The sequence below is a fragment of the Rhinoraja longicauda genome, chromosome 12, assembly GCF_053455715.1.
Source record: "Rhinoraja longicauda isolate Sanriku21f chromosome 12, sRhiLon1.1, whole genome shotgun sequence".
In the NCBI taxonomy this organism is placed as follows: domain Eukaryota; kingdom Metazoa; phylum Chordata; class Chondrichthyes; order Rajiformes; family Arhynchobatidae; genus Rhinoraja; species Rhinoraja longicauda.
In genome coordinates, this window is record NC_135964.1 from 4,871,002 (window position 1) to 4,885,674 (window position 14,673).

The following is a 14,673-nucleotide window of genomic DNA, read 5'->3' on the forward strand; positions in this document are numbered from 1 at the left end:
ATTTATTCTCCGTTAATGATCCCATAAACCCATCGAAGTACACTGGTCTTTACAATGGGTTAATGTAAAAATTTGAATGGAATATATGCTGCTAGTTGAATTCTTTGTTTGAATTGTTGCGAGATGGTGTTGCGAGAACTATTCCAAGAATTTGACCTATTGACAACATAGCTACAATGATAACATTCCACGATTAGATGGACTATGTCAAAAAAACCTGGAGGGCAGATTATTCCCACCATATTGCTGTTCTTAGTTCTGGCATTAAGGTTGAGAGCATGGAGCTTTTTTGAAAAAATCGTTTCTTGAGTCATTGCTAAACAGAATTCAGCGATAGACGGCAATCCAATTATAGATATCAAATATCTAACGGACTTGCAAAAATAGAGTTTTTGTTTTTAATCTGATTGAAGAAAGTTGAAAAGGAAATGCAAGAAAACAGGCACTGACAATGTAAAGGACCTCATTTTTCGGCTATGATCCAATTCTGCATTAATAATAGAATAATCAAATATAAAGCAAGGTTATAGAGTCATAGTCATACAGTATGGAAACAGGCTCTTCAGCCCAGCTTGCCCATGCCGACCAAGATGCCCCATCTATACTAGTCCCATCTGTGAGTTTGGCCCGTATCCCTCTTAACCTTTCCTTTCCATGTACCTGTCCAAATGTATTTTAAATATTATTATAGTACCTGCCTCAATTACCTCCTCTGGCAGCTTGTTCCTTATGATTTGGAAGAGGAAATTAGAAGCAACACTAGCAAGTTTGCAGATGACACAAAGCTGGGTGGCAGTGTGAACTGTGAAGAGAATGTTAGGTGGTTGCAGGGTGACCTGGACAGGTTGAGTGAGTGGGCAGATAAGTGGCAGATGCAGTATAATATAGATAAATGTGAGGTTATCCACTTTGGCGGCAAAAACAAGGAGGCAGATTATTATCTCAATAGTGTTAGGTTAGGTAAGGGGGAGGTGCAGCGAGACCTGGGTGTCCTTGTACACCAGTCACTGAAAGTTGGCGTGCAGGTACAGCAGGCAGTGAAGAAGGCTAATAGCATGTTGGCCTTCATAACGAGAGGATTCCAGTATAGGAGTAAAGAGGTTCTTCTGCAGTTGTATAGGGCCCTCGTAAGACCACATCTGGAGTAATGTGTACAGTTTTGGTCTCCTAATTTGAGGAAGGACATCCTTGTAATTGAGGCAGTGCAGCGTAGGTTCACAAGATTGATCCCTGGGATGGCGGGACTGTCATATGAGGAAAGATTGAAAAGACTAGGCTTGTATTCACTGGAGTTTAGAAGGATGAGAGGGGATCTTATAGAGACATATAAAATTATAAAAGGACTGGACAAGCTAGATGCAGGAAAAATGTTCCCAATATTGGGGGAGTCCAGAACCGGGGGCCACAATCTTAGAATATTGGGGAGGCCATTTAAAACTGAGGTGAGGAGGAACTTTTTCACCCAGAGAGTTGTGTATTTGTGGAATTCTCTGCCACAGAGGGCAGCGGAAGCCAAATCACTGGATGGATTTAAGAGAGAGTTAGATAGAGCTCTAGGAGCTAGTGGAATCAAGGGATATGGGGAGAAGGCAGACACGGGTTATTGATTGTGGACGATCAGCCATGATCACAATTAATGGCGGTGCTGGCTCGAAGGGCCGAATGGCCTCCTCCTGCACCTATTTTCTATGTTATGCCCACCGCACTGTGAAAAATGTGACCTACGGTTCCTTTTAAACTTTTCCTCTCTTGTCTTTAAACCTATGTCCTCTGGTTCTTAATTCCCCTACTCTGGGTAAAAGACTATGTGCATCCACCCTATCTATCCCCCCTCCCTTAATCTTATACACCTCTATAACATCACCCTTAACCCTCCCACGCTCTGAGAAATATAAGGCTAGGCTGCCCAACGTCTCCCTATAGCTCAGCCCTCTGACTCGGCAATATCCTCATAAATTTTTGCTGCACACTTTCCATCCTAACAACATCCTTCCTACAATAGGGTGACCAAAACTGGACACAATACTCTCCAGGGCCCTGCCATTCACTGCGAAGGTCCTGTCCTGGTTTGACTTCCACCTTGCACTTATCTGCATTAAACTCTATTAACCATTCCTCAGCCCACTTGCCCAACTGATCAAGATACTGCTGAAATTTTTTATAACCATTTTTGCTATTTACGATACCACCTACTTTATTGTCGTCTGCAAACTTGCCAATCAAGCCTTCTACATTCTCATCCAAATCATTGATATAAACCATAAACAGCAATGGGCCTAACTAACACCAATTCCAGAGGCATACCACTAGTCACAGGTTTATGTTCATAAAACAGATTGTGTGTGTTGACCATTATTCAGTCACAAAGTAGACATAATTGAAAATAATGCATTTTATTTAAAATCAATAACTTTTATATATTAACAATGACAAATTTTATAAAATCAATCTCTGGAAGATAGATGATAATGTAATATTTATGTATCAGTACGATAACTCATTTGTTTGACATTGAGTAGAACAAGTGGAAGCAGAATAAAAATCTTAATTTATCTATAAATGGAATTCTTTTGTCAGACTAGATGTACTTCATCTCTAAAATATATTTGATTAACAGAGGAAGTTAAAGTTGCACATTATAAGATTTTCTCATTGGTTTAAATAAAAGAACAGTAAAACAGTAGTATCTTTTTGCTCCTGGAATGTGTTTCACATTTATCTCAATATAATTCATCTGCCATTCTATGTCACACGAATTTACAACAAATATACAAGCACAAGAAAAAATTGTTTTTTTCCAAACAGGTCATTAGAGAAAGGGTTACTCTGGGCTTTAACCACTTCTCAGTATATTGCTGAAACCAAATCGGATAGTAGTTACAACCTAAAACAACTGTATGTTACTGTGGAAAGGTAAGAATTGTTCAAGAACTTTTATCAGTTGTTGGTTAAATTACATGCATTATCTCTCCACCTTTATTAGTGCTGGTTCTTTGTGAACTTGAGTGAGTGGCTATATTAGTTATATTGCCTTTTATTTATTCTGAAAGAAATCATTGGATTCAGAACCTTGAATATTTCATTGAATACAAATCAATTTTACATGGCTTTGCTCATGGCATATATACTTTTTGTACTAATTTGTGAATTGTATTGTAACACACATTCACTTATGGAAAAACTGCCTCTTTAAAATTCTCAGTTAGAATATCAAAAATATATACTCTTGAGTCAATAGCACTTTATCACTCAGTGCTATTTATTTATTGCATATTATTTATATGTCACATAATCAAACTTGCTTACCTTATACTAGCAAGCAGTGAAGAAAGCTAATGGCATGTTGCCCTTGATGACAAGATGAGTTGAGTATAGGAGCAAAGAGGTCTGTCTGCCGTTGTACAGGGCCCTAGTGAGACTGCACCTGAAGTACTGTGTGCAGTTTTGGTCTCCAAATTTGAGGAAGGACATTCTTGCTATTGAGGGCGTGCAGCGTAGGTTCATTAGGTTAATTCCCAGAATGGCAGGACTGTCGTATGTTGAAAGACTGGAGCGACTAGGCTTGTATACACTGGAATTTAGAAGGATGAGAGGGGATCTTATTGAAACATATAAGATTATTAAGGGATTGGACAAGTTAGAGGCAGGAAACATGTTCCCAATGTTGGGGGAGTCCAGAACCAGGGGCCACAGTTTAAGAATAAGGGGTAGGCCATTTAGGACGGAGATGAGAAAAAACTTTTTCACTCAGAGAGTTGTAAATCTGTGGAACTATCTGCCTCAGAAGGCAGTGAAGGCCAATTCTCTAGATGCTTTCAAGAGAGAGCTAGATAGAGCTCTTAATGATAGCGGAGTCAGGGGGTATGGGGAGAAGGCAGGAACGGGGTACTGATTGTGAATGATCACCCATGATCACATTGAATGGTGGTGCTGGCTCGAAGAGCCGAATGGCCTACTCCTGCACCTATTGTCTATTGTCTATACCTTTTCTTTAAAAAATTATGAATGCAGCTTTTCTTGTTATTGTAATACTTAGTTCCAGTAACCTCTTTTTCTTATTGAGCCATTTTTCAATATGCTATTATTGTCACACTATCATATTCCTATTGACTTTACTTTTTCTGTTTGCACTCTCTGTGCTTGGGCCCAAATTCATTTGCTGCCAGCTGTTCCATCCCTACTTACTACATGTGGATGGGATGAGGAACTTAGCTTAGCCCAGATTCCTTACAAATTTGATTCTTTGTCATTGGTATTCTTTGTGGAGCTGCCTTCCCCCAAAACATATGGATTGTCAATTGATGTGGGGTGCTTTGTGCCAGCTCCTATGTTCTCAATTTAGAATGTCAGTCATTGAGCATGGTTTTGCCCTTTAAATTTCATGGCTTTGTCTATGCGTCCTTAGTACAGCTATGGCTTCATGGAAGTAAGTACACTCCTTTCTGTGGATGAATAATTTTGGACACAGTTTCAAATTTATAACTGTATTGGGAGTGCAAGCAAAGTCCCTGCTACGTTGGGAGATTGGTGTTGTGAGATGATTTACTTTTAATTCTTTACATGAGAGAATTAAGCAGTCTCGTTGAAGTATTGGTAATTCTGTATGTTACTGATTTCACATACTTTTTAGTCTTTACTAAAACATTTGAATTTCGTATTCCAGATTTTTCCCTTTGACTGAAGCAAGTCTGCATACAATTCAGAATATTATTACATCGTTGCTTCAGGAAGACAAAGATCTTCTTTTGTTCCAATGTATTGCAAAACTTTCTACGAGCAAGGATTCAGAAATTGCAAGTATTGATGGTCAGTAATTTGCTTTATTCTTTAAATATCATAACATACATCTTCAAAAGAAGTTGGAGGGATTCGACCTGCTGCCTCACGAATCTAGGGATCCGTGTTTAATTCTGAAATTGGGCTCTCTGTGTAATCACACGGGTTTCCATTGGATACGCTCCTATATTCCTAAGATGTACTCTTGGATTAATTGGCTACAGTAAATCACCTCAAGAGTTGACAGTGTTTCATAACCATGTGCATTTGAAATTCTTACTGCAGTTTTATAGGAACATTAATGATACAACACAACAGATAATTTATTGTATTTTGATTACTGTATATTTATCAGTTATACTTAGGTGATCCGATCATGACAATGCATTCCTTATATGGTGTAATCTAAACAAAGCCCATAGTAGATCATTGCTGAGATAGGCTTGTGGTTAGGGTTGTGCAATGTAGTTCAAGAGCCTGATGGTTGTTAGAAAGAAGCAGTTTTTGAACCTGGAGGTCATGGTTCTTAGACTCCCATTCCTTCTTCCTGATGGCAGCAGCAAGATGAGAACGTAGCCAAGGTGGTGTGGGTCTTTGATCTTAATTTAATTTAGAGATTCAGCTTGGAAACAGGCCCTTCGGCCCACAGATAATATATAATAAAAAACAAAACTTCAATAAATTAATGACCACAATGTAAATGCATTAAAAAAAACAAAGTCCTCAGTGTAACGAAAGGCAGTCCATACAAGTTCATAATGGGCATTACTTTTGTGTAGTGTTCAAGAGCCTGATGTTGTTGGGAAGAAACTATTCTTGAATCTGGTGGTCATGGTTTTCAGCCTCCTATACCTTCTTCCTGTTGGTGGTTGTGTAATGAAAATTTGATCAGTGTGATGCAGGTCTTTGGTTATCTTTCTGATTCATTCGTAGGTGGGGAGGTCAGTACCTGTGATGGACCAGACAGTGTCTACCACTCTCTATAATCTCTTTTTTTCCTGGGTGTTTGAGTTGCGAAACCGGGCCATGATGCAATCAAGATGTTCCTCTGTACACCTGTAGATGTTCAAGAGAACATTCATTGACATTCTGAATCTCCTCAATTTTACACTGAAGTAAAGGTGTTGATGGACTTTCTTTCTGATTGCCTTGGTGTACCGGGCCCAGGATAGATCTTCAGAGATATGCATGCCCAGGAACTTGAAGTTATTGACTATCTCTAATTAACTTTCTCCATCGCCAACCTGTTGATGAAGATTGGTTTGTGGAACTTAGGTTTTCTCCTAAAGTCAACATCAGCTTCTTGGTTTTGCTGGTTGTTCAGGCACTGTTCAATCAGATTATCCATCTCCCTCCTGTACTTTGACTCATCATGACCTATGATTTGTCCAACAATGGTGGTATCATCAGTACCAGTTTTCAAAATATTTTGACAGAAGGGATAATATTGAAACATTTCCTCGTGCTTTTTCTCAATCCTATCTGTTATCTTTAACTTTTAACAAACATTGTTTTAATCAGAGTTCTAATGCATGTTCATGCCATTATTCCTGTCACTGACCAGCACTGGCACCGAGTAAACAGTGCTTTGAATAACAGCATCTGCAGTTATTTTCCTACATGACCTGCTGAGTTATTCCAGCATTTTGTGAATAAATACCTTCGATTTGAATTTTAAATTCTCTCTCTTGCGTTTAAATTTATTTAATGTTATTCTTCCTTTTCTCTTTCCTTTCCTGCATGCTTCAGATGCCTTGATTGTCCCAGAATTTCAGTAATTTATTCATTCTTCCTCTTTGAACCACAAGCTCCATAGAAGTGTCCTTCTTCTCCCCGCATTATCTGCTTATCAGTCAATAGCATTCAACCATTTTCACAAAGTGCAACTAGTTTCCTGCATTCTTTACCTTTTTTCATATTTCATTGATGAGGATAATCATTGTTTCATCATTGCCATGTGTCAATGTGTCTTTGACTTGCTCACAATTATGTGGTGTTTAGCAAAGTACTTCACACATAGCGGTTTTGATTTTTTTTTAATCAAGTTCACTATCAGACCTTTTTTAGGGAGGCTGCGATCCTCGAATAACCAGTGAAGTTACAGCATTGAAGTACACAGAGAACTGAATATTGTGATTTTCATTATTTTTGTTACTTTAATTAAATGTCATACATTCTAGATGTGGACAGGAGATGGCAGCAGTATTTTACCATCCAAAAAGTTTTTTTATTTATGGGGAAAAGATACCATTGGCGTTTTAGGTGGAGATGTGGGGCATAAACAACATGTGATAAACTTAGCATGTATTGCAAAAGGGTGCAATCCATTCAATTGAAATTTAATTTGAAAGTGAGAGATCTAATAGGAAGTATTTTATTGAAGTCTCAGTAGAACATGCAAACCATGCAAAAATGTTAACATTTGTACAGCTATCTTGAGGCATCCTTTCTTCCGTGTTTCCTGCTGCAAAATATTGGCACTGAAACAATGCAAACTGATGACAGATTAGGTTATGTTAATGAGTAAAGGAAATGAATAATACAAAAAGATGTTCCATCTGGGGCTTCCACAGGATAGTAAACAAAGGCAATAAATACATAATTCAGCTGAACCGAACAAGAAATCTAAAACTCTCATTAGGGCTGTGATAAGCTTTCTCATTTTAGCCATGGGATCGTAGGAACATCTTTGTTGACCTTTGCGACCTTGAGCAGAATATATGAATTAAACCATGACTTCATTCCTGTTTGATGCCCAGTGACCCCCTAGTGATTGAAAATGGCAAATGTAAAAAAGAAGAGCTTGATTGTACTGGCCTGTTTTTTTCCCCAGAACATCAAATATATGCAGATTTTGTTAGCAGTACTGCCTGACATTACAAGATTATAATACATTAATGAGCAGCATGGGACAGTTTAGAGTCGTAGTCATTGTAAATAAATGTGTGCATACCAAAAGGGGTTTCTGCAAGTAGATGTAACATGAATTAATTGTTGTTTCACCAGATAATTTGTTGCTAGAATAGATACCCCTCCCTGAAAGTTATAACCCAAAAATATTTTTCCGACTAAGGTGTTTTATAAAAATGTTTGCAAATAAATGATGTAGAACTGGAGTATAGAATACGTATTCAGCCAAAATGTCCATGTTAGTATTGAAAATCCAGATTTTGTCTTGTCAATATTCCTCTCTTCCTCATATACTTTCCAATCTTTCCATTACGATAATTGAAATGATTCACCACAACTCTTTTTGTAGCAGATTTCATATTTCTATGTCATAGAAACAGAATGTGGCCATTCAGCCCATCGAGTCTACTCCACCATTCAATCATGGCTGATCTATCTTTTCCTCTCAACACCATTTTTCTGCCTTCTCCCCGTAACTTTTGACACCCTCATTAATCAGTCTCTACTTTAAAAATACCCTAAAACTTGGTTTCCACCACCGTTTATAGCAATGAATTCCACAGATTCACCACCATCTGGCTAAAGAAATTCCTCGCCATCTTATTTGTAAAGGTACATCTTTTATTCTGAGGCCATGCCCTCTGGTGCAAGACTCCCACTAGGGGAAACATCCTCTCCACATCTACTCTATCCAGGCCTTTGACTATTCGATAAGTTTCAGTCAATGGGACAATGACATCTGTCCCATCAGACTCAAGTGCGCCTCTTCCCAGGTCACTGTTGCAGAAGTTAGATTGGACTTCCTGAGGGTAAAACCGTGGAAAGCAACTGGCCCAGACGGAGTCTCTGGCCGTGTCCTTAGGAACTGTACGAACTAACTAGCGGGAGTGTTCACGGACATCCTTAATCTCTCCCTACTCGGTTCTGAGGTATCCACCAGCTTCAAGAAGACCACTATCATTCCGGTGCCGAAGAAAAGCAAGATCTCATGCCTTAACGACTACCGTTCAGTGGCCTTGACTTCCACCATCATGAAGTGCTTTGAGAGGATGGAACACATTCAATCCAGTCTACCAAGCAACCTTGACCCACTACCACCACTACAGGTCCATGGCTGATGCCATCTCCCTGGCCCTACACTCACCCCTGGAACACCTTGATAAAAGAGACATCTATTCCGAGACTGCAGCGCTGCTTTCAATGCCATTATTCCATCCAAACTCAAGGAACTTGGAGTCAGCACTCGCTTCTGCAACCAGATCCTCGACTTCCTGATTAGCAGACCACAATCTGAGGATAGATGACAAATCCTCTACGATAGTCCTCAACACTGGTGCCCCACAAAGATGCATTCTCAGCCCCCTTCTTTACTCCTTATACACCTATGACAGTGCAGCAAATACAAATACAACTCAATTTGCAAATATGCAGATGACACCACCGTAGTGGGCCAGATACCAAATAATGACGAGACGGAGCACAGGAAGGAGATTGAAAACCTCATAACCTGGTCCCAAGACAACAACCTTTCCCTCAAGTCAGCAAGCCAAAAGAGATTTGTGATCAACTAAATACCCCAGTATACATTGGTGGCGCTGCAGTAGAAATGGTTGAAAGCTTCAAGTTCCTAGGAGTGCGCAGCGGTAGAGTTGCTGCTTTACAGCGAATGCAGCGCCGGAGACTCAGGTTCGATCCTGACTACGGGTGCTGCACTGTAAGGAGTTTGTACGTTCTCCCCGTGACCTGCGTGGGTTTACTCCGAGATCTTCGGTTTCCTCCCACACTCCAAAGACGTACAGGTATGTAGGTTAATTGGCTGGGTAAATGTAAAAATTGTCCCTAGTGGGTGTAGGATAATGTTAATGTACGGGGATCACTGGGCGGCACGGACTCGGAGGGCCGAAAAGGCCTGTTTCCGGCTGTATGTATATGATATGATATGATATGATATGATATGATAAATATCACCAGCAACTTGTCCTGGCCCAGCCGTATCGAAGCAATGGTCAAGAAAGCACACCAACATCTCTACTTCCTTGGAAGGCTTAGGAAGTTTAGCATGTCCCCAACAGCTCGCACCAACTTCTACAGATGCGCTGTAGAAAGCATTTTATCAGAATGCATCATAGCATGGTTTGGGCACAGCTCCGTCCAAGACTGCTAGAAATTGCGGAGAATTGTGGACTCGGCCCAGACCATCATGCAAATCAACCTCCCTTCTATTGACTCCAGCTACACATCACACTGCCTCAGCAAGGCCACCAGCATAATTAAGGACTAGTCTCACCCCCTCTCACTCCCCCTCTTCTCCCCTCTCCCATCAGTTAAGAGGTACAGAAGTTTGAAAACTCATAGCTCCAGATTCAGGTACAGTTTCTTCCCAACAGTTATCAAGCAACTGAACCATCCTATCACCGACTAGAGAGTGGTTCTGACCCACCATCTAAGTCACTGGACTTTGTCTTGTGCTAATCGTTGTTCCCTTTATCTTGTTATCTGTACACTGGACAGATTGAATATAATTCTGTATAGTCTTTCCACTGACTGGATAGCACTCAACAAAAAAGCTTTTCACTGTACCTCGGTACACATGACAATAAACTAAACGAAAGGAATGCCTGCTTCAAGTCAATGAATTTCAGAGAAAAAAAAAATTAGATAGAATCTTAATGTGGATAATGTCTTCATCTAAATCTTTCTATAAGGTGTCTTATTTTAGATGGCTTTTATAAATATTTTTCTTTTTTTTGCTGCTTTCTTTTCTTTTGAAGTCTTACTTTTTAATGTTTTGAATGTACATTCAGAAAAATTGAGGTTTTAAATATATGACGGCTTTGGCAATTCTGGGTTCCAGAGGTTCCCCAAGGCACATGGCATTGGTGAATACAGGCAGCTCGACAATAGTAAAGTTTGGCCCATAATACCTCTGCTGTTTTTCCCCTAGCATCTTTTAAAACATGCAGGTGCAACAACGCCATAGATCTTTTCATTGAAGTGTTTCTGGTTTATCAATTATCTCCTTCCTTTCTATCTTCAGTACTTCAGTTTTTATTATGTCTTGAAATGTTATGGGCACATTGTTACTTCCCCACTAAATAGTAAAGCAAAGTAATTAAAGCCAAAGTCAATATTTCCACCATTTTACTGTCCTTGCCTGTGAGTTGATCTTGGGTATTATTTAGTGGCACTATCCATATTGTTTTTCCTCTTTATTTTTTTTAATGTATTTCTAACCTGTTTATGTTCCTGATTACCACCTCTAATGTTATCTCCATGTTTTACTTCTGTCATTTTCTCCAATGCTAGATCTTGTGCACATCTACTAAAACTCCCCTCTGGCTTCTTTGCATCAGATCAACAAATCTCTTGTTGTTTAAATAATTATTTTCTGCAATCTCTTTATGACTATTATGTCTTTCTTAAAGTATAGTGCCCCAACTTAAACTTCGCGCTTCAGTACTCTCAATAATAGACAATAGACAATAGACAATAGGTGCAGGAGGAGGCCATTCGGCCCTTCGAGCCAGCACCGCCATTCAATGTGATCATGGCTGATCATTCTCAATCAGTACCCCGTTCCTGCCTTCTCCCCATACCCCCTGAATCTGCTATCCTTAAGAGCTCTATTTAAAATATTTTTTTATTGAATTTATTGTGAATATCTATCTTTAGCTTGATAACCTGTATAAAATGTATTCCTGCTTGGATTCAACTTATAGGAGGGTTTGGAAGCCTTGCTGTTATAAATAGCTATTTAAAGGAAGGAGTCACTGAAGGTGAACACATTCTCCATGATCAGTTGTTTTTAGAGGCGTTAAATATAATTATGGGATGGAGAAATCACGAAGAAGAAATCTTTTTATTTGACTGGTAAGATGGATTTTCTAAGATTTTACTTTTGACTTTTTTAATTAATGACATCCTGCCACGTGAAAAAACACTGATTTGCTATTGCAGCCAATTGTAAAATGTCCTTTATCATCACAGCATATTCCTGAAGTTTTGAATAAAGATTTAAAATAGAAATATCCTCGTTTCTTGTTCTAAATGTTACTCTATTTGTTTTGTTCTCCTAAAATAAAACTGAGAAACGGAGGAAACCTTTACACAGATAAAATGCTTCTTTACCTGGCAGTTGAAAAGGTTAAGTGGTGTTCAATCCAAATCATTGCCTTGTGTACTTCATGCTAATTGATTATAATTAAATATTGATAGGAATTTTCTTCCTGCCCACCATCTTGAAGAAAATGTACAAGAAATTATGGAAATGTTTATAAATTTGATAAAGTTTTTAACAGATTGATTTTTTTGTTTATCGCTACCATCATTTAATTTCCAATGATAGTTACTTTGGAGAGTGTACCTTTGCTAATAATTGGATAAATGTGTGATATTATAATTTTCAAGTGATTCTGTGGTTGAATACAGTAGAAACTTTTATCACCTTTTTAACATCACTGCTTTCTCTCTAGCACTTTAAAAAATCCAGAATCTCATTTGCTTGGAATCAACGTGGAAATTCTTCGCTTTCTGAGATTGTTGATCAAGTATTTACCAACTTTACTAACAAATGACCAGTGGGATTTCATCATGTGTTCCATTATGATGTGGTTGGAGGTGAGGTTTAGAATAATAGCACTGCTTCTCAACAAAGAAAATTGTGATATTGTAGTCCTTTAATTGGACTAATTACAAAGTATATGGCTTGTTACAAAATACATTACAAATTATATTGCAAATATATGGAACATATACTTGTTCTTTAATGTCTTTGTAACTTAAAAGGAAACAGAAACATTGCTAGATTGCTGTGTAGGAATAACTGAAGTTCTCAGCATTCTCTGCTTAATAATTGGCCAGTAGCAACTAGCATTGTAATTAATTTATTAGCCAAGTATGTAACCATACAAGGAATTTGATTTGCCAACAGTCATATGAAAAAGCAACTAAATAGATAACCACATAAAAATTAAACATAGACTTAAACAGCCACCACAGCGGCGTATGAGAATCCCCTGCGGAACACAGCATAAGCGGAGATCCACAGCCATCAGTTCAATGTCCGGGCCACACACACGCTCCTTCACCGTGATGTGACCAGAGTTGTACCGAACAGTCAGAAAGCCATCCACGCTCGCTCCGGGATGTCCTCATGGCGCGATGTCCCCGCAAAACACCGAGATCACTGCACTCACGGCACTCCCTCTGAGTCCTCACCAATGCAGGCAGCACATCCATCTAGTTTTTTCGGTGACCTCACATTCCCCACTATGATAGAAGCTAAATAACTTATACCTTATTCCGTCCTTTTCTCCCGCGGTCGGGGCAATCAAAACTTCCACAGTCGAGATGATCGAAGCTACCGCATTGGGGCGATTGAAGCTTCCCGCGAAATGGGCGGTCGAGCTCCTGCGGTTGGAGCTCCCGCAGTCAATCCCTAACAAAGGGACAGCCACCTCCACGATGTTAAAGCCGCAGTGCAGACAGAGATACGATGAAGATGTCTCATCTCTGTCGAGGAAAGGAAAAAAAAAAGGGTTTTCCCAACCCCCACCCCCACATAATACACCTGCACAAACTGAAGTTAAAGACAGCCAGCCGCTGTCTGATTTTGTTTTCCTTGCTCCCACAAAAGGTGCGTGGAGACTTTTTATCAAAGTTTAATTTAGCACAAGCCTAGATCGCTTCTGGAAGGGTTCCATGGAAATCTGGAGTTTAATGAATAGCAAAACATTGTCAATAAACGGAATATCTGAGCCTTTTACAGCAAGAGTTCGAATAGACAATGCTTTTAAGTAATATTAGAAATGGAGAAGTAGCTGCTAATTGATCATCTGAGCTGCTAATTTTTATTAGGACAAATACACAATCAGTTTTGGAGACAGAAAAAACTGCAGATGCTGGAATCTTGAGATGGAGGAACTCAGTGAGTCAGGCAGCATCTGTTGAGGGAATGGACAGATTCTATCAGTCTGAAGAAGGGTCCTGACCTGAAACATCATCTGTCCATTCCCTCCACAGATGCTGCCTGACCTGCTGAGTTTCTCCAACACTTTATGTAGTTTAGCGATCCAGCGCGGAAACAGGCCCTTTGGCCCACCGTGTCCTGACCGACCAGCGATCCCCGCACATTAACATTATCCCACACACTCTAGGGACAATTTACACATGCACCAAGCCAATTAACCTACAAACCTGTATGTCTTTGGAGTGTGGGAGGAAACCGAAGATCTCTGAGAAAACCCACGCAGGTCACGGGGAGAACGTACAAAATCCGTACAGACAGCACCCGTAGTCAGGATCGAACTCGGGTCTCCGGCGCTGCAAGCGCTGTAAGGCAGCAACTACCGCAGCACTGCCGCGCCACCCTCGCTGCGCCACCGTGCCACCCTTAGTCTTTTATACATAATTGGTTTTGCTTTGAGGATTATGTAACTTCCCTTGGGAACATAGATGTTCGTATTTCAACATATAAATCTCTTTTCGGGATGTCAAGCAAGCAGTCAAAGTACAACATTGTAGATACAATTCACCAAACTTTCTCTTCCTTTGGAAACATCTGACATTTTTTCTTTGTAACTGAGGACTGATTCTGAGTTGAGGTGATATTGAAATTGAAGATCGAAATCGCAGTATCTTGTTTTGTAACTCAGAGATTGTGATTAAACATTTGCTGTTTGGTATGATTGTCCAAAATAGCATTTTGCTCTCTTTCTTCCCCAACTAAAGTTTGTTATGTGATTTCATTTATGTTGCTATTCCCATCATATTGAGATCAAATTAAATAGAAAGACAAAAAAAATCTGGTTAGATAGTTAATCTGGTTAGATACATCTACATTATGTCTAGCTCTCCATGCTTAATACAAAAAGCACATGAAAATGAATATAATGAAAATTAATGCAGATAAAAGGAAAAGTTCTATGAGGCAAGCAGGCCAGATTGTATCAATCATTGTTTGTATTAAGGATGCATTTTAGAAGCTGG

At 39.4% G+C, this 14,673-nt stretch overlaps 1 protein-coding gene across 1 annotated transcript in view; it reads left to right on the top strand.

Annotated features, from left to right (window-relative positions):
* The window catches only part of ltn1 (listerin E3 ubiquitin protein ligase 1), an 87,884-nt gene that overhangs the window by 57,101 nt on the left and 16,110 nt on the right, over positions 1–14,673 (top strand). The window contains exons 18-21 of the mRNA XM_078408919.1: positions 2,806–2,913; positions 4,664–4,806; positions 11,406–11,556; positions 12,159–12,303. Coding sequence (XP_078265045.1) covers positions 2,806–2,913; positions 4,664–4,806; positions 11,406–11,556; positions 12,159–12,303 — 547 coding nt within the window. The remainder of the gene's footprint in view (positions 1–2,805; positions 2,914–4,663; positions 4,807–11,405; positions 11,557–12,158; positions 12,304–14,673) is intronic.